We start from the raw sequence: 19,798 nt of genomic DNA, 5'->3' as shown, positions 1-19,798 counted from the left end.
AAATGAATTGATCCACACAGTGGCCCCGTGAACACACTGGACTTGCTAATGACCTCCTCTCCGTCCTCTGCTTTCCAGACATTTTCCCTCCCTTTGAAAAAAAAAGGCTAAAATGTGTCTTTAATGAATCTAGAGCTCTGCACACAGCCTTCCTTTTCCCTCTCTTCCTGTCTCTGCTTCTCTTGGGGATTATTTGCCCTCCTTGTTCCTTGCTGTTTCCTGTTCCCTCCTCCCTCCTTATCATTCTTCCTTTTACATCTTCAGCCTTGTCTTTCCCAAACCTTTCTCCCTTTGCTCCTTTCTGCCATTGCTTCTACTGCAGTGCTGGGTGCTGTTCTCTCTCTATGAACACAGGTTAGGTGCCTGCAGAGGCAGTGCCTTCTGGCTGGAGGAGATGATGTCAGCCAGTTTTCTATCTCTGTTTGCTTACATGCTTGAGTTTGCAAACCACATCTACTCTACTTTATAGTCTAATAATCTTGCTTTGAAGATGAAAGTGCTGTATGATGCTAATTAATTACTCCGTGTAACCTGGGCATTTAGTCTCTGAGGCGGCAGCAGCTCCATTTTACATATGTGGAAACTGGGTAGGTGGGTCCAGAAGGTCACTGAAGAAGTTGGGGACTGAAGTAAACCTGGGGTCTTTGGCTTTGATTCTTTGTTACCATTTTAGGGGAGTCTACTTCTCCCTCCTTGAGAGTGTTGTATCTAAGGTGAGATTAAGGATCCTGTCTTTTCTCCCTTCTCTGTGGACTTGAAACCTTGTGGAGTTCATTTGCAGTCTTCAGATGTTAAATGAATTTCTAGGTAATTCCTGGGGAAGAAGAATGCCAAACCACTTTCAGGCTGGTAAAAACCCTGTCCATTATGGTCTCAAAGCGGAGGCACTCACTCTGAGTCCAGCAGCTTCCAGTAAATGTGCCCACGTCACACTCGCTGGCCCCAGTGATCAGAGCGTTGTAGGAAATGCTGCCATGTTTGATTGAATTTAGCCATTTTGGAATGACGTGTGTATGAAGTGGTCTCTCGCATTACTGTGGCCTTTGTTACTGCTAATGCGTCCTGACATCACAGGTGTAGCCTTGGCTCTCCAGAAAGGACTTGACTCCTGTCAGCAAGCCAAAGAGCAGAATTCTCCAAAAACTTTTATCTAGTGAGACCACAGAGCTCACAGTGGCTGCCAAACAGAGGGGATGTGCTCATTTTTCTCCCTGGGTTTCAAACCATGGGGCAGGAAGGACTAGTGGGTGGCAGGTTCGGGAGGGTAGGATTTAAATCCTTTTAAACGAGGAGGCCTGAGTGAGGACCCATGGATGTGTCCTCATCTGTAACCCCAGCAGCCTGGAGGCTGAGGTCTGGGGTGGGGTGGGGTGGGGCGGGGTGGGGTGGGGCACTGAGGTAGAAGGCCAGCCTGGGCTGCACAGGGAGGACTTCACACAAAAAGAAAGGAAGGGGCAAGGCTCCTGACTGTGAGTCAACAGGCTCTCGAGGGAATAAGGAAATGAGCTCCTGCCCACTCTAAGTATTTAAGTAGAGGCTGGCTGATCATTTGTCGTGGTCACTGAAGAGAGGAGCCCTTGATCATGAGTGGGACCAGGTGGCCTCAGATTGCTTTGGCCTCTCCCCTGCCCTAGATTATGACAGAGCAGCATCTTGCTTTTGCTTTCATACTGTGAGACCCCAGTGAATATTTGGTTAACTATTCATTATTTAATCTTCTGCTTTCTGATTCTTAATCTAACTTGTGTAAAAACTCATTTTATTCAATTGAGAAAAGCAATGTCTGTGTTGTCACCCTGCCCCCATTGGCCCACAGTCATTCTCAGTGGCCATTGAGACCCACATGAAACAAGTAAACCAAGCCCTCCACCATTTCTGGTCTGGGACGGTCCTGCTGTATAAAGCTCGGTATCTAGGATTTAGTCTAACCCTGATGACTCGGTATCATCATTTAGATGTCAGTGCTTACATTGTGTGGTTAGCATAGGCCTGTTTGCTTGTGAGATGTGTTCTGTGTTGGCCCCTGCTCTGAGTGGTTTGCCGTGCTGAGTGACCCCGAAGTAGGAACTTGTAAAATCTTGTGTTTGCTTCTCTTGGATGTCCCTCTCTTGAGTTTGCTGTCAGCAAACTCTTGAGTGTTGCTCTCTAGGTGGCCGCCTACTTGTTAGCTTTCTTTTTTTTTTTTTTTTGAAACTAGGTAATCAAGCTTATATTAGAATGAATAGTACATAGTATCAAGAATGCTTTTCTCTGAGTAAGAAGATGGATTTCCCATGTCTTTTTGTGGCGCTTCTTTCTTCCCCCTTCACTGTCCCCACCCCTCCCCCCCAGTTGGTTTTATCTTTTTTTTTTTTTCTCCTGGAGACATGGTTTCTCTGTAGCTCTGGCTGTCCTGGAACCCACTCTGTAGACCAGGCTGGCCTTGAACTCTCAGAGAGCCGCCTGCCTCTGCCACCACAACTCAATTGATGTATTTTTTTTTTTTTTCTTCAGAAGGAGAAAGTTGGGTCTTGTCTCTTAATTTCTCCTCTTTTAATTTTTAAAATTTATTTTTTGACCTCTATATGTGCATACACACACAACCGCCATTCCTCCCTCATCCTCTCCTTTCCTCCTTCCTGTCTTCTCCCTTCCCTTTTCCTTTTCCCTCTCTGTCTTTCTGTATACCTGTGAAATGTGTATGTAGATTTAGGATATGCCAGACAGTTGTAGATGGAGTTTCTGCTCCTCCTAGTCCTGCCGCCCGCCCTTCAGTCCCAAATAAACACACAGAGGCTTATATTAATTATAAACTGTTTGGCCGATGGCTTAGGATTTTTACTGGCTAGCTCTCTCTTAATTATTAACCCTTAACTATTAATCTGTGTATTTCTCCATGCTCTTATCTTACTGGAGAATGCCTGGGCATCCTATCTCCTCTCGGCCTCTCTCTCTCTGCCTCCTCTTCCCAGAATTCTCCTGGTTTGGTAGCCCCTCGTATACTTCCTGCCTGGCTACTGGCCAATCAGTGTTTTGTTCATCAACCAATAAGAGAAATATGTATTAACAGCATATGGAACATCCCCCATCAGGCAGTAGTAGTCAAGAGGACAACCTCAGGCACTGGTCCTCACCTTACATCTTGTTTGAGGCAGAAGCTCTCTTGTCACCGCATGCAGCAAGCTGATTAGCCCATGAGCTTTCAGGGACCCGTGTCTCTGCTGTAGCTTGCTGGGACTTCAGACGCCTGCTGCTGTATCTGGCTTTATGTTGCATATAGGGTTCGTACTTAGCTCCCCATGCCTGTGCAGCACGCCTGGGCCACTAAGCCGTGGCCTCACCCTTTGTCCAAAATGCCTTTGTCGTAAGTCCACACCCTTGGCCGAGACAGGTGTCTTAGACTACCTAATGAGATTGACTTAGAAAGGAAAAAAAAAAAAAAAATGAGCTGGGCATGGTGTGGGCATGGTGGCGCACACCTTCCATCCTAGCATTGTGAGGCAGAGGCAAGTGGATCTCTGTGTTCAAGGTCAGCCTGCTGAATTCTGGAACAGCCAGGGCTACACAGAGAAAGCCTGTCTCAAAAGTCAGATAGGGGCCGGAGGGAGAAGATGGGAGAGAGAGAAGAAAAAGATGTCCTAGTGAGGGGCCCTGGGTTACAGGGGTGACACAGAGACACAGGAGATTGGTTGGTCCCGTGGCACACTTGGCGTTGGTTGGACACTGTACTCAGCCTTCTTGAGACCTGGCTTGCTCCTGCCCTGCCACACCATTAGCTTTTGCTCCCTGACTATTTTGAGCAGACTGTGTATAAATAAGGAAATGTAGACACTCATGTAAAGTTTAAAAAAAAAAAGTCACAGAGAAATGCTTTGCTGTCTGGGGAGCAGGTGGCTCGAGGCTTCTGTTTGTGGCTGTGGCTTTGTTTGCACTCAAGGCTGATCTCAATATTGTAGGAGCTTTAATCCTTTCAATTTTACAAGAAATGCTGCTTCCTTTTAGTTACAAAAAAAAAAAAAAAACAGAGAGAGCGAGCGAGCATTTGATTTGAGGAACCAAAAGTCTAGAAAATGTATCCGGGAGTCCTCGTCAATTTGAGGCATAATGAAATATAAAAAATACTCAATAAAAGCTCCTTTATTACTTTAACTGTTTAAATGTGGAGTTTTTAGCCATCAGGTTAATGTTTTGGTATCATTTTTTGATTTGATTGTGAGCACTTTTCCAGGTAGCTCTGCCACTCGAGCGCTAATCAGATTCCCCCAGATGAGTGGTGCTGCTGCAGACTGACATCACTGCGTTCTTGCTTCGACATTATTTTATTTGTCTTTCCTGTAAAAGTTAATAACTCCATGTCCATGTGTTTAAACAGTCAGGAAGAGAGAGGGGATAGCAAGCAAAAGGCGATGAGTGATGTTTCAGGAAACTCGCCGAGCTACAAGAAGCTGAATTGAGGACGTTTCTGGGATTTTTGTGAATTTTCAAGTGCTGTACTCTATAAAGAGAGTGTGAGGAGTCAAGACGACTGCAGAGCAGTGTGATAACTCATAGCTCTTTGGATAACAGAAGTGAACTTCCGTCTGTGCCCCACGCAGAGCTGGAAGGAGTTTGAAATGAGTTACCATTGATTTTGAGAAGGATACTCAATAAAGCTGGCTCTCTTAATGGTGAGAACTGTGTAAAGTTAGTGGTAATTCTATGCGTATTGCATGCTCATTTGGCCTGCCCTAAATGCCCAGGGCTGGTAAGAGCATCAGACTGACATACAAAGGCTCCTTCCATCTTCCTCTGTGGATGAGATGCAGACCTTGGCCAACATGGCTCTGGTGCTTAGTAGGACTTTGTGGAATCCCCCCCCCCTTCCCCCAGACAAGGTCTTACTGTGTGTGCTGGAACTCACAGATGCTCCTGCCTCTGCTTCCCAAGGGCTGAGACTACAGGCACGTGCCACCACAAGCTGCCGCCCCCACAGCCTCTTCCTCAGCCCCTGCTGTCACAGCTGCTACCACCTCCTCCTCCTTTATATGCGTGTGTTTCTTAATAGCCGGAGTTGTTAATAACAGAACATTTAGGATGTCTACTGGAAGGTTGCTAAATGGTTCCAAACCCTGAGAACTGTTGCTGTGTATCACACACTTCCTTGCTGAGCTGACTATTTCTAAATTGAAGTTCATTAGAAGAGCTGCTTGAGGTATTTATAATTTGTGCCTTCCTTCTAAAGATGTACCCTGTGTCACAGGACTGATTCTTGTCTCATCCACATGGGTATCAGAGATACCCCTGTGTTGGATATTTTGCATGGTGCTCTTTTTTTTTTGAGGGGTGGTGGTGGTGTTTCAAAACAGGGTTTCTCTGTGTAGCTCCGTAGACCAGGCTGGCCTCAAACTCACAAAGATCCTCCTGCCTCTGCCTCCAGAGTGCTGGGATTAAAGGCATGCGCCACCACGGCCCTGCTTGCATGGGACTCTTATTTAGGAAGTTGTCTGCAGACATGGACTTGAATTAGGGACACTATTATTAGGATGTCTGATCTGGCCTTGAACTTGTTCCATGTGGATGTGAGGTACATCTGATGGCTGCCACCCCACTTACTGCTAGAGTTGTTTCCAGTGGAAAAGCTATTTCTGCTCAGTGTCTAGGCCTGTGTGTCTGCTGAGGAGGGTGACTTCCCTCCAAGAGGAGCTGCTCACATCCCACCATTGGAGTAGACCATGTCTAATCCCATCACTTTACTGTCTACTCTGTTACGAATCACACTTCTGGAAGTCATACATGAAATTCCCTAAGAGCAGCAGCAGAACTGGTAGTTTTGTGTCAGCCATGGGTCTGCTTCTTGGCAAACCTGAAGGTTATCTTTACCTACCCGAATCTGTCATTTCTGATTCTTGCTATCTTTAATTACTTACCCATTCACTCATTTAATGTGTATGTGTGTTTTGCCCACATGTTTGTCTGTGTACCACGTGTGTGCCCGGTGCCTGCAGATGCCAAAAGAGTGTTGGAACCCTTGGAACTGGGGTTCAGATAGGCGTGAGCCACTCTGGGTGCTGGGTGCTGGGAATTGAATCCCAGTGCCCTGGAAGGGCAAGGGCTCTTAACTGCTGAGCCACATCTCAGGCCCCAGATTCTTGGGGCTTAAGTTACTTATAGGCTGTGACTCGTCCTTTTTTTTTTGGTATTCATTTGTTAATATTTAGTCTTTTCCCCTCTTAGATATTTGTCAGAGGTGCCAGTTAATGACTCCTCAAAAGATATTTAATTCATGTGCACATTCAGCACAGGCCTATAATCCCAGTTTCTTGGGAGACTGAGAATGGAAGGTTGTAAATTCTGGGCCTGCCTAGGCTACATAGCCAAACAAAACAAAACGACAACAACAAGAAAAACAAAACAAAACCAACCCATTTTATTTTTGCACCATTTTATTTTTGCAGAGAGTCTCTCTTCCTTGGCACTCACCTGTCCTGTGGCAGAAAGTGTCGCCCTCCAGAGGGAGTGCTCTGCACACCACCTGGGAGTCGTTTATTCTATGTCTAACCCCGGGAGTGACTTAATGTTTAAGGCTGCCACTTTCAGGGACACAACCTTTCTTCGTCCCCCCCCCCCCCCACGACCATACCACAGCTTAGTCGTGCATGACAAGAGAGGACTTTGTCTGGTGGGGACTTCAGCAGTAGTGGAAGCTGAAGCAGTCCCCAGCTCTCCAGCTCCGGCAGGAAAGAGAAAGAGGTCCAGGGCTGCATGCACCCGCGACCCACCCACCGTCACTGTGTGAGCTCATGGCTCTCCTAAGGAGCATCTTGGACACTGAGTCATTACATTCCTTTGGAATGATTCAACTCAACAGCTTGACACCTTCATTAATTTTACAACACCAAGCCTAGGTGTCTGCTGCCTCCTTTAACAGTGTTTAACAGTGCAGGGAGTTAGGGATATTGAAACTGTGAAAGCGCTGGGAGGAGAGGCGCAAGGAACTATTGAGAAGTGGGCTCTCTCTCTCTCCCTCTCTCTGTCTCTCTCTCTCCCCCTCCCTCCCTCTCTCTCTCTGGTGCTTCCCAGGACCAGGTGCCCAGCTCTCGCCACTCAACTCTGGCACATAGACCTTTCGTTTCTGTTCCTGGCGTGCTAGCTAGCTGCATCTCCGGCTCACAGCCAGCTCTTTGCCTTCTTTGCTGAGGTCACTGCTACCGTGATCCGTGTATAATGGCATTGCCCTCCTCCTTTCAGTATGGAGGCTATTACAGTTTCTTCTCTAGACAGGACTTCAAACAATCTGCTGCCAGTTGGATTTCAAAGCCAAGGAAAAGGCAAATGTCACCCTTTTTTTCTCCCCTCTTTGGGTAACTGCTTTGTTGGCTGCATCAAAAATTAGAGGGGTTGCTGTGGAAATTCAGGTGGGGATGCGTGGGGACAAGGCATTTAAATGTGCTTTTCTTTCCTCCTAGAGAAGAAAATCCTTTTCCTTCTCAACCTTTCCTAAAAAGGAACTTTGATCTTCTCAGCCCAGAGGCTGGCGTTTTCGTTTCCTCTATAGTGAGCTTGTGGATGTCACTCTTGCGTGATGAGTGACGCGTGCTCGGTGGCTACAGCATTTGCAGCCCTGCCTCATGGCTGCTGGCCGCTGGCTCCGCTGTCCACTCTTCAGCTCCCTCTGTGCTGTAAGTTGGCCCAGAGTCCTCTGCTGAGCAAAAACCCTCTCCGAAGTCACTCTGTCCCTAAGACCACTGTTGTTGGGTACTATGTAGTGTGTGGTAGTTTAAGACAAGGTTACCACCACATACCTCTCTGGAAGACCTGCTCCCATAAAACAGTAAAACAGTGGCAGTCTGTCCAGTAGCTTATGTAGTATTTTTAACTAAGGCCAAGGAAAAAACGTAGATGACAGAGATATTTCACTTTGAAAGGTAGTTTTTTGCACATGTGAAGTTGCCACTTTTCATAGAGGCTTTTACTTCATATATCAATGTTTTAAAATAGACTAGGGTCAATAATGCATGCTTTAGACTTCCCTAAATACAGATTTACACAGTCGCCCCTAAAATATATTGTGTTGTATCATGTCAACTCCCTGGCTTCTACCAGAGGTATTTTATTTCTTTAATGGAAAAACAAAAGGACCAAGGAAAATAAAACAAAGGAAATTAGGGCTCACAAGCATAGTTACTGCAAGGTTGTAACCCACATCAACAATAGGAAGGATACAATGACCACAATCAGGAAATTCCAACTGAAAGAGAGGCTTCTTCCTTTAACCCTTTGAGCACCAGGCCAGTCATCTCTCCCTCTGCACAGGGCTGGCTAAGTTCAGCTCACTTAGTTTGTGAATTTAAGGGTTTTATGGACACTTTCCCTTCTCTGTTCTCCACCTAATATAAATTAAACATAAATGTGTATACCCATGCTTGCATTCACACACTTGTGTGCTAATTTGTAGATAAATGGATTAAAAGGTACCTCTCGATTTTGTAGCCCTCAGAGAAGGGGAAAGAATTAAAAAAGAAAAGAAAAGAAAACCCAAAACCCTGTCACTGTCATCTGTTCATTTTTAATGAGCAATTTTTTAAATAAAAGAGGAAAATGAATAGGTGTTGAACCAGCCCGTGATATGTAAATGCCAACTAGTAATTACCTAAAACCTCAATTTTCATTCTGTTTCATCTTGCAAAACATTTCATTTTCCCCGAGTGAAAACACTTAATTTGGGCTGTGTGAGTTAGCCAAGCGGCCACCTCTGGCCTGCGCCTCCGCTGGCTCCGGCTAGGGGGCACTTTGGCTCTGTGCTTGGGTTCGGGACTGCGTGTCCACCTCAAGGTTATTCCCCTCTTGCCATTCCAGTGGTTTTGCTCTGAATGTGCACTGGCGCTCCTCCCCTCCCCCTAGTCTGGTTTGGGGAGCCTGTTCCTCCTTGTCCTTGCAGCAAATCGTATTGAATTTTGGCTGAGCGAGCCTTCCTCTGCATATTAACTTTCCCTCCTGTACCTGGCTGTGAGACCCTTAGCTTTCTGCATTGAATTTCACACACGGGCAGCAGCTTCTGGAAGCTCCCGTCTTCCTTTGAGCTTCTGACGTGCACACTGTTTCTGTTTTTTCTACCCATGCAGTTCTTCACTCTGCGCATGGAAGTCCCCACACGTTTGCCCTGGTGTACCTCTTCTCCGTCCCAACTGTTTTGTTGTTGGTTCCCCCCCCCCCCCAGGTGTATAGACTTTTCCTCTGCTTCGACTGTCTGTCACCCTTTGGATGTGTTCCTGCACTGTCTTGGAATGTGGCTTGTGGTTGCCCCTGCTTGCTTCCTTCTCTCCCCAGCCTGTGTCCTACCTAGAAAGAGATGCAGAATTGAGAAAGAACAGAGATCTTGACACTGCACTGTAGATCAGAGAGGAATCTGGGTGCAGAAGACCAGAATTATGTTGTCCTAGGACCCTGGATCTGAGTGTGCTCTGCCTGGAATCTCAAGGCACACAGCCTCTTTAGTGAGATATATGGCTTCATAATTAGCCCGTTGCATTTTTTCATGAGTGCTAGCATCAGCGTTCTACGATGTGTTTCTCTGATTAACAGCTGCTTTGCAACTATTTCCTTGTGCCACCGATGACCGTATTTGTCAAGGAAGTCCTGACAGAGTACTGATTTCTTACTAAAATGCAGGGTTCCCACTTCACACGCCGGCTGTCTCCTCAGCACTGCCTGGCTTTTAAAGTCAGCCCTTGTTAAGACTCAAGCTGGCTTAGGTCTAGTGCCTGCTAACAGGGCTCTGGGTGTCTTCGTTAGCGCTGTGGTGGGGAGCCTTTCACGGGCAATTTAATCTGGTGAGCAGTGCGGGAGCCATGGCACTGGAGTGGGGTTTCAGGGTCCGTGCTGGTCACTTCCTCGCCCTCTAGGTCCATCTCCCTTGATTAAAAAGGACCTGGCTTTTGTTGTTAAGGTCATTAATTTTTGAATATTTTTAATATTTTAAACTGACTGATGAATGCTCACATTTTAGGAGATAGATGTGTACATTGTATACAGGAATGCTGGAATTGGTGGCACTCCAGATAAGTGTCACCAGAGACAGGGCACCAGGCTTACAGGTCAGGTACAGAGTGCCTAAGACTCCCTGAGACCCCAGGGTTGTTACTAGGCAGGCTGTGTTCCCCCATCCCCCTGGAGCAGAAAATAGGGTGAAGATACAGTGTGCAGGTCTTTTGTAGGAGAATGGCAAACACTTTGAGAGTGTCTCTCCCGTGAAGACTATCAGGACCCTGGATTCTATTCTGCCTGGCAGGCTTCTTACCCCACACTGTGCTTAGCACCCAGCAGCAGATCACCATGAACGCACTCACTATGCTGGGTTCCACTCTCTGTGAAGCTGCAGACCTTGCTCAGTTACCCTGAATCCAAAGGTATTTTACACTCTGAAGCCTTCCCCCCACTTCCTCCCCAAGTCATTGTCAGGGACTCCAATGTAACCACTGTTATAAGACTGCAGAGAAGAGAATTTAGTCTTCAATTTTTGTATGTATGTATGTATGTATGTATGTATGTATGTATTTATCCTGTAGCTTTGAAGGGACAAACAGTGAAATTACAAACTTCCCTAAAATGTCTGTGGTTGGCAGAGTTATTCGGTTTTGCTTGTTGGGACAACTGGGGGAAATGAAAAACTTTGGTTCTCACTTTTTTTCTGAGTTCATGCTTACGTTTAAAATTGAACTAGCTACTGCCAGTTTGGGTACGTTCTTTAAGAACTCAGTTGGTCTAAGGTGAGGAGTGGGCTCCACAGCAAGTGGCTCAACAATGGTTTCAGGAGATTTGTGCCAGAATTCTTCATGGCTCGCTGTGCCCCTACAACGAGTGCAGTAAAGTTCCCGCCTCCATTTTACATCTTTGACACTGAGGCGGAAGATTTGGCCTGAATTTATGTAATTTAGTTGGGCGTTAATATAACCCATGAATAGTCACATTCATCTTCTAATTGGAAAATCAAATGATAATACAGGATAGGCTGCAGGCATCCCATCGTTGAACCCAACAAAAGCATACTGCGTGGGACCTTTGCAGAGGGAGAAGTCAGTTGAATTGTTTCATGAAGTTAATGAAAAGGGTCCAACAATGGGCTGGCGAAAGGCCCAAACTGAGCACCTTAGTGGGCAAAGATCTTTGCATTATGGGTAAGGAGTTTTGGGAAATCTTTCACCATCAATGAATGAATCATAAGGCTATAAACTTCTAGATTGGACGAGCCTTTTACCCTCCTCAGCGTGCTGGTGTCCTGTGGGGAGGGAGGAGAGGAGTGAAGAGTGGCTGGAGAAATACTTAGTGAGAGGAGGAGAGAGGTTTTCGTGTGTTCACGCTTGCACGTAGCTGCTATCTGGGTATCTTTCTTATTCAGCACATTATGTTGAGGCTATTAGTTTGGGTGCTTTATATTTTTGCATCTAGCGTAGTGATATCGATGCTGTTAAATATGTGATTTGCCTGTCGCCTGCATTTTCAGACAAAGATCAAGGGGAACATAAACAAGCCTCAAAAACACTTTATGTAGGTGTTTGGCAGTATTATTTTATATGACTTGAAATTAGTGAGTGGAAACTTTAAAAGAAATTGTTCATATTTTTGCAAGTTTGAAGTGTGCCGGGACTTTGTCAAATTCCCGTTAAAATAAATACGTCAATTTCATCTCCCTTCCAAATTCATTTATCTTGCTTTTTTAAAAGGTGTTTTCTACTTTACCTGATGTTTAAATTGGATTCGCTCGTTTATGCTGTTCTTTGCTATATCCCCCACGTTTTTCTTAAATGAATTACTAATGACAGAGCACTCCATCATTCCCTCTCTGCAGCCACTTTAAGGAAAGCATGGTGATCTAAACCTTTTAACCTATTAAAGATGATTTTTCCCAATTGAATCAGACCCACCACAGGTGTAATAACTAATCATTTAAACTACACCTGCTATTATGTATTTTTAAGCCATTATGCGTGTTGGATAGATGATAATTCATGTTTATTGCATTGTCCGATGGATCCGTTTTGCCTACACTAGGCTGATTAATGTATTTAAAGAAATAAGAGATGCAATTTTTAAAAAAAAAATTGATGGAATGCGCCAAGCACTGCATTGAGTGCACCATTAAACCCATCAGAACTTTGCTCTCTGACCAGAAATGCATATACCAAGGACTGTATTAAAAGAGCAAGGTGAAACCTGGGCGTTTTAGTGGTGAGGCTCTGCCTTCTTTCTCTGTCATGGGGAATTTTGGAAGGATGCAGGAAGGCTTTATCTTTGTGTGGGTGAATGATAGGAACCGTGTGGTTCCTGCCCAAGACCTGTCTGTCCACATTTCCTGTGACACCTGGTCCACACAGCACAGCACAGAGGCTGTCATTTTCCAGCATGTAGAAGGGGTATGATTTTCTCAGGTGAAGACCATTATACCTGAGTCATCTGTGCAGTACGGATTGGTGTTGGCCCCAGAGGGCCTGTGATGTGTACCTCTCCCTTCTCTCTCTGGACATAGCACTGCCCCCACCTCCCCCCCACTTCCCCCCCCAACACCAACTTTTCTTTCTCTTCCTCTCTTTCCACCGCCCCTCCCTTTTCTCTTGTGTCTCCTTTCTGTCCTTCCTCTCTCTACCCTCCCTCCCCAGTCTCTGCACCATAATATTGTAGAGGTTTGTTAGATTTTTTTCCTCCCAGTGTAACCTTAGGTGATCTGCTTGAGAGGTAAATATCAGTTTTGGGGGTTCTACAAGCTCTCACACTGAATTTTCTGTAGCTTAGAACTGTGGCTGTCCTGTAGTTTGCAGGGTTGGAGGGATCATCACCCTTAGGGAGCTGGGCTTAGCTCTTGAGATCAGTAGTGTCTCTGGAGTGACAGGTCTAGCTCTGGAGGGTCAGGGTGCTGAGCCTGGCCTTAAAAGGAGAAACCCAGGGTCAGCCTTTCCCTGGCTTTCCTTCTCTTCTCCTCTTTCTTTCCGATCTGCCTTCATTTCTTTTGCCCCTGGGAACACTGGTCTCAGAATGTGATGTGCAACCTGAACCCTGCTCACAGGCACAGCGCTTGCTGTCTGAGTCTTGGCTCAGAGTAACCCTTAGTCTAGGATCACACAAATGCCCTTACGCCTGCCCCCCAAGTGAACTGCACTGGCCTTATCTTGACAGGAGACCATGCTTTTCTTTTGCTTTTGATGAGGTGAATAGTGCCAGCCATTCTAAGTAGCCCCCGTCCTACTAGAGCAGCTTGGCAATCCCTGCCCTGTGGGACCGTGTTTGCTATGGATAGCAGTCAGGCGGTAGAAACACATGCCTTACATGTGCTGAGTGTAGGGGTTGATGCCTCTCCTACCCCCTTCTTACTTGTATATATGAAGATTTAATAAGTAATATCCATACCAGAGGCAGGGAGATATCCTGTCAATTTGTAGGCTTATAGCCAGGAAATCCCAAACTTTGCCTTTTGAAGGCTCATGCCAATATCCGAATTCAGCTTCACCACATTGGAGGGACCAGTGTGGCCAGCCGTGTGTGTCTTCTTTACAAACCCCTTTGGCTCCAGTACTTTGCCAGGTAGTAGATAGGGAGCGTCATCTCTTCCCTGCCATTCCTTACAGTGTATTGGGAGTCAGCCTGAACATGAGAGGACATTCTAATCATGTCTTCAATTACATGGTACACACTACAGTACTGAGAGTCAGAACAGGCCATGTAAGGGTCTCTCTCCAGTGTGTGTGTGTGTGTGTGTGTGAGAGAGAGAGAGAGAGAGAGAGAGAGAGAGAGAACGCATGTGCTCTCTCACAGTGGTGTGGTGTGTAATGTGTAGACAGGTAGAGATGGCAAAGGGAAGCCTTCCCAGAACGAAGGTGTGAATGGCAAAGGATAGTAACTGAGTGTGGCTGAAGCAGCAGCTTGAATCCGGAAGGCAGGAAAAGTTCAGTGCATGTCCAAAAAGCTAAACCAAGAAGGTGCGGTTTGTTCCTCTCAGAAACAGGAAACCGGAGGGCAGTGAAGACAGGAGACACCTTGTCTTCTATTTAGGTGGGTCTGTAGTTGAAGAAGTAGTTTGTTATATATTTGATCCCAGCAGTATCCTTCTGTCTGTGGCCCTGGGAACTCAAGATTTCTGGCCTTGAAATTCAGATTACTGAAGTTTACTCTTTCTGTTTTATTCCCCCACCAGATTGCCACAGCAGTGAAGTTCCTACAGAATTCTCGGGTCCGGCAGAGCCCACTTGCAACCAGGAGAGCATTTCTTAAGAAGAAAGGTACAGGTTTCCTTGGCAGTGTAGAGTGGCAGTGGCCTATACATAGGGGCTGGGGATGGGGCAGGTGCAAATCATAGCTAGAGACAGGTGGTGAACACACCAAGGGTTGCCCTCAGCTGTCGACATGTGCGGGTGGGACACAGGGGTGAGGTGACCACCCCTCAGAGGAGCGCACATTTCTTTACTCACAGTGGAGCAGAGAAATTACAGGATTTGAAGAAGTAAGCAGCTGATAGGAGACCAAGAACATCATGACACAGTCAGCGCTCAGTAGCAGAACTGGCCATTGATCAAGCCTGGAGGGCCCCTGCTTCCTGGTCAGTCTGCTAGTGACCTGACTACAGAATTGACCTTCTTGGGCTAGGAGAGCACAGCTGCTTCAGTAAGGAAGCATAGAGAAGCAAAAGACAGGGAAAAGACAGAAAAGACACAGTCGAGGTGAGGTGAGGTCAATCTCGGTCGGGTCAATCTGATTTCCAGATTGAAGTGGTAGATTCATGATTTTTATGATATTTCTGTAGGCTGGGATAAAATGGATCCCGACAAGTTCTGTATTGTTAAAGCAGATAGAACCTATTCTCGTCCTATTGAAATTCAGGATATTTTTGTTTTAAGCAAAAACAACCATCTAACCAAAAAATGAAGGCAGACTTTTCATTCACTCCTACTTTTCTAGAGATCTAGAAGCTACTTAAAGAGCTTTACATAACGGGTGGGGGGGGGGAACTTTACCCCAAACTAGTTTTTCTTTAAAAGCTAGAATATTGGCCTCAAAATTCTGGTGATTCTGTCTTTTTTTTTTTTTTTTTTAAATTGGATTGGATGATGGAATGTTTTCAAGGCATTTCTAAGCACACCTATGGTAACCCACTGAAGCACTTGCTGCTCTGGGACCAAAACAGTGCTCTACCCACTGACAGGGCCCCACTCACAGGATTTGGGCACAGCAGGTCCAAACATTTCACCCACAGCAGCAGACTCAAGGCAGGGTCCTCATGAAGGAGTTGCATGCTTTCTGGCTGCGTGGTACCAACCCCATCATTAGGAGATTATTAAAATTTGGAGTGTGTTGGCTGGCCTCTCCACTCCACAAGCATCATGCCATAAAAGAGATTTTCCTTGAAATATGTGTACCTATAGGGAGTAATTAATCATAAAAGCTTGGGGATTTCAGCTCTCTCATCAAAGCATTGAGCAGGGGAAAGCTGAGCCTAAAAGCTGAGCTGATTACCCGGGGTAACCTGAGACAAAATCTATGGTTGCCGAGAGATCCTTAGCCCAGTACATTGTGCAGTATTATAACTGTCTGATCTTCTCCTCCACCGACAATGACCAGTTAGTCCTCATTTTCTCTCAAACGCAGCTGGGTTAGAATTTCATTTGCAGAAGGTATTTAGAGCAATTTAGAGACAAATGTCTCTGCTGTTTGCTCGGCACTTCCCCACCGCAGGCTTTGCTGAGCAGTTTTAGTATCAGGAGCTCCATCTAATCTGTTTAATTTTAATAAATCCCTGACTGGGAGAGGGAGAGAACGAGAGCGAGAGGGAGAAACTCTGGACCAAATAATACTTCTTTTGAGTCACTTGGCTCATAACCACCATGGAGGGGGAGCTGATTTATGCAATTATTATTTGTTGTTCTTTACAAAAAAGAAAAAAGAGAAAAGGAAAGAAAGAAGAAAGAAAGAAACAAAGAAGGAAGGGAGGAAGGAAGGAAGGGAGGAAGGAAGGAAGGGAGGAAGGAAGGAAGGGAGGGAGGGAGGAACCATCCAGCTGATTGATTAATCAGTTCACCCAAGAGTGAACATTCACTCTATGTCATACCCTGATCTTTCCCCTGGGAATTCATGGAGAACAGAAAAGACAAACCCCTGTCTTTACAGAACTTCTGTTCTAACGTGGTGGGGACAGACATGAATGAATGTCAGAGAAAAGTACATGGTATGTCAGGTGGCAAGTGCCTGGGAGGAAGTAAAACAGGGAAGTGGAGATGAGCAGCACCAGGGCTGGAGGAGAGGTGTGATTTTAAAGGCTGTCAGATGTCTCTGAGGGTGGATGTGTGCACAGGGCTGTGAAAGACCTGAGTGTTGGTGGCAGCGTGGACTCCAGACTCAGGTTAGTCTTCAGAAACTTGGGTGTTTGGAACCCAAGGAGACTACCCACCCCTTCCTGTTCTGAAGAGAACCACACTGGTTTACCCTCAGAGGCTAATCTCCCATCTCCATTATTCTCTAAAATGCTCCTTCCTTCACTTGGTAATTATCCGAATCCCAGGTGAATCCCAATAGGGTAAGTTCTGGCAGGACCTTTTCTGGGCAAAGAATTCAAAGGTTTGATAGGTATCTGGGGAAGAAAATCTCCTCTGTGTATTTAAATTTCACTTTTTAAATTCCCGATTATTCCTTGGGTCAGACTTATACAACCAGCATGCTTGGCAATGTTCATGATGAGGACAGGCAAGGAGCATCTACCCTGTCCCTCATGGTGGGGAAGGAAGAGGGTTGGCTTGCTGGAGGGGAGGGGAGGGGAGGGATTGCGGCCTTGGCACCTTGCTATAGGCCTTCCTTAGAGGCAGTGGGGGGCTTGGGGTGCTGGCTTCAGGAGAGCTCTCAGCTACTGTAGCCTTGGCTTTTCCTAGCAATGCCACTCCAGAAAATTGTTATAGGACTTGAATTATAATCTGACTTTTTTTCTTAATAAACATCTCTTTCCTGAAGAAGCAAATCCAATTTTGTTTATCTTTTAATATTATTTAATATTTAATATAGAAATTAAGGTCCCTGTAGTACATGTCAGATCAGTGGGAAATGAGGGTTCCTTTAGGCGTATCCGCTGAGTTTGTTTTATTGTGAATCCACAGCCCTGACCAGGGGCCACAGTGTGCCTATGTTGCTGACCGGTTAAGTGTTGGGCTCTCTGTTGGGGGTTGGGGAGTGGGCTGAAGTGGGAGAGGCCGGTCTGCAAGGGTCTGTCTTCTTTGGTTAGTTGTTGTTTGTTTTGTCGTCTCCTTTAGATGCTTTAGAGTCGGAATATAGAGTCATTAATGAGAAACATGAAGTTATTAGAATCATTTATCATTTTCTTTGAAGTTTGTATTGCCATTTTATGTAATTTACAGCAATTCTTCCTATTATCAGGATATTTTGGGGGGGGATGAAAGAGAAACACAGCTGTTTACCTTCAGAATATTAGAATGGATGTTTTTGTATTGGGCCCAACTTCTTGACTCTGCAGATGACACAGCCGTGGTAGAGTCAGGCGCACATACCAGTAGTGCATTATGTGGGTTTGAGCCCTTACAGAGCTGGTTTATATATAGACGCTTTTCCTGCCAAGCAGGCAGTAGCTGCCTCTCAGCAGGCTGCAGCCCAGGGGGCAGAGTAGCCTAGAAACAGCAGTCGCAGCCTTCCAGAGAGTTAGAGACTTGGAGAACAATTGTCCAAGACTGCTTGTTGATTTGATACCACAAAGTGTAGGATGGGAGGCAAGCCACTTCCCAGCATGCTCTGCAGGCTGAGAACAGGTTGGACAAATGAGATGCCTGTGCCTGTGAGGCTGAAGGAAGATGAGGTGGAGGAAGGGATGGAGCTGTTAGCTGACTGCCCCCATGTAGCTCTCTGACTGGGATTGGGAGGGTGGCATCTTCTCAAGTGTGTAAGCCAAGGGCTTCTTCCTCCCCTGCCCCTGACTTTCTTCTCCCAGACAGGGGACAGAGTGCCCTCTTCTGTTTCTGGAAGCCACCTCCTTGTGGAAGGCTCCTTGTGGTGGGCTCAACCTTGGTGGTGGGGTAGAGGTGAAGGGTCCCTCTCACTGGAGTCCTTCGAGGGGGAGTAAATTCTTGCACAGATTTCAATTTAACTCTCTTTTATTACTTTTCTTTTTTATCATTTACGTCCATTTCATGAGGTAGTTTGCATGTCCTTGAATGGAATCTCGTTACCATGAAAGCTTTTTTAGCATTGATTTCATAACAGTCTTAATTTAATAGCTCCGTCATTACTGAGAAGCTCTGGGAGTGGGCCTGGCTTTCCAGGTCACTGACCTTTTAATTACAAACCTTGTTCTGATGGCCAGGTTATCGACTGGACAGCTCCCAGCTTGTGCCCCAGGATGAAAACGAAAATAACTGTTTCCTCCCCCATCTCTAGGAAAAAAAGTAACCTCTTGTGTTTCTAAAATTAATTTTCTCCTTCAGCTTTACTTTATAATTAATTCTTTAATGTGTCTGAGTGAAAGCAGAGGTCTTTTTTATAGAGCTTTTGTTCCTGGGGCTGGGGTCCAGCAGATAGCTTAGGGGCAGGGGGTGGACGTCTTGCCAGCAATACCCCTTGCTTGACTGCAGCTGAGCTGGAAGGGGTAGCATTGGCCCTGTGAGGGCCGTCTGGCCCTTCTGAGTCTTTGTTCATGAGACATGGATTATGGCATCAAGATTTAGATGCATTCCAGTGTTTGCTGGAGTAGTTGAACCTGGTACATCACAGATATTTTTAAAGCTGTCCCTACTGAGTCCTTCCTTCCTTCCTCCTTCCCTCCTTCCCTTCCTTCCTCATTATTTTTGTACTGGGAACCAGATCCGGGGTCTTGGGCATCCTATGCAAGTACTCTGCCACTGAGCCCCATTTGCAGGCCCCCGTGAGCGTTTTTTCTTATTGCTGTTATCTGTTAGCCTTAGATGACTGGGGGAATAGTAAGTACCCCTAACCGATGATCTCTGCTGTCACAGACTTGATATGAACAGGTTGCTATAGGTTCTCTGTCACATACTGATGATAATGGGAAAAACAGGACAGTGGACAGTGGGACAACAGGCCCAGTTTGTCCTGCCACTCAGGTTCCCACTAGATTTCCACTAGTGTAGTGATAGCTTCTCCGCCCTGGGCAAATAGCGAAAGCTTTCCTCGGGAGTATGAGGCAGCGAGCGAGACAAAAGAGCTGGAGGAAGGTGGTAAAGTGAGAGGCAGCCTCTCACCATTGGCCCACAAGACAGCTTGGGCGCGTGTGTGTGCGTGTGCGTGTGCGTGTGTGTGTGTGTGTGTGTGTGCGCGTGTGCGCGTGCGCGTGACCGTTTCCTACCTCCTGCTCTTTTCACCCTGGGCCATGCTCCATGCTGGGCTTCTGCACAAAGCTTCTGGGAGTGGGGGCTGCACCGTGCAGGTGAGTGAGAGCCGGCCGGAGCAGACAGGGCCATGTGGCACCGCATGCTTGCTCCTGAGGATGATTGAGCATCTCCATCCATCTGCTGTGCATGGACTCTCTTCCCTCCCTGCCAGTCTTGCATCTGCATATCCGTCACCTGCTGCTCTGGACCAGACTATTCATCATGCTGACTGGTTTCTCCCCATCAATTTTCCTGCTCCCCTTGTTATCCAAACTTGTCTTGAACTCCAAAGATTTTTCTCAGCATCCAGGAGAGGCCTGTAGCGGCTAAAGCAGCTTTGGTGCTGGGAACAGACGTGCTGTCCCGTTTGGAGAGGCTGACAGCATTTGCTGCCCCAGAAGCAGAGCTGTGAGGTTTCCTACAGAGGCACTTATGGGGTGGGGACTCTTTCGGACTTGCCTAGATTCTCTCCTCAG

At 46.3% G+C, this 19,798-nt stretch overlaps 1 protein-coding gene across 3 annotated transcripts in view; it reads left to right on the top strand.

Moving 5' to 3' along the window:
- The window catches only part of Pex14 (peroxisomal biogenesis factor 14), a 134,319-nt gene that overhangs the window by 41,139 nt on the left and 73,382 nt on the right, over positions 1 to 19,798 (top strand). For all 3 annotated transcript variants that reach the window (XM_051173861.1, XM_051173859.1, XM_051173860.1), the window contains one exon: positions 14,141 to 14,225. In XM_051173861.1, the coding sequence (XP_051029818.1) occupies positions 14,141 to 14,225 (85 nt within the window). The remainder of the gene's footprint in view (positions 1 to 14,140; positions 14,226 to 19,798) is intronic.

Source organism: Phodopus roborovskii, unplaced genomic scaffold (genome assembly GCF_943737965.1).
Source record: "Phodopus roborovskii unplaced genomic scaffold, PHOROB, whole genome shotgun sequence".
Classification (NCBI taxonomy): Eukaryota; Metazoa; Chordata; class Mammalia; order Rodentia; family Cricetidae; genus Phodopus; species Phodopus roborovskii.
Note: the sequence above shows the minus strand (reverse complement) of the source record. Positions and strands in the feature narration are given on the sequence as shown.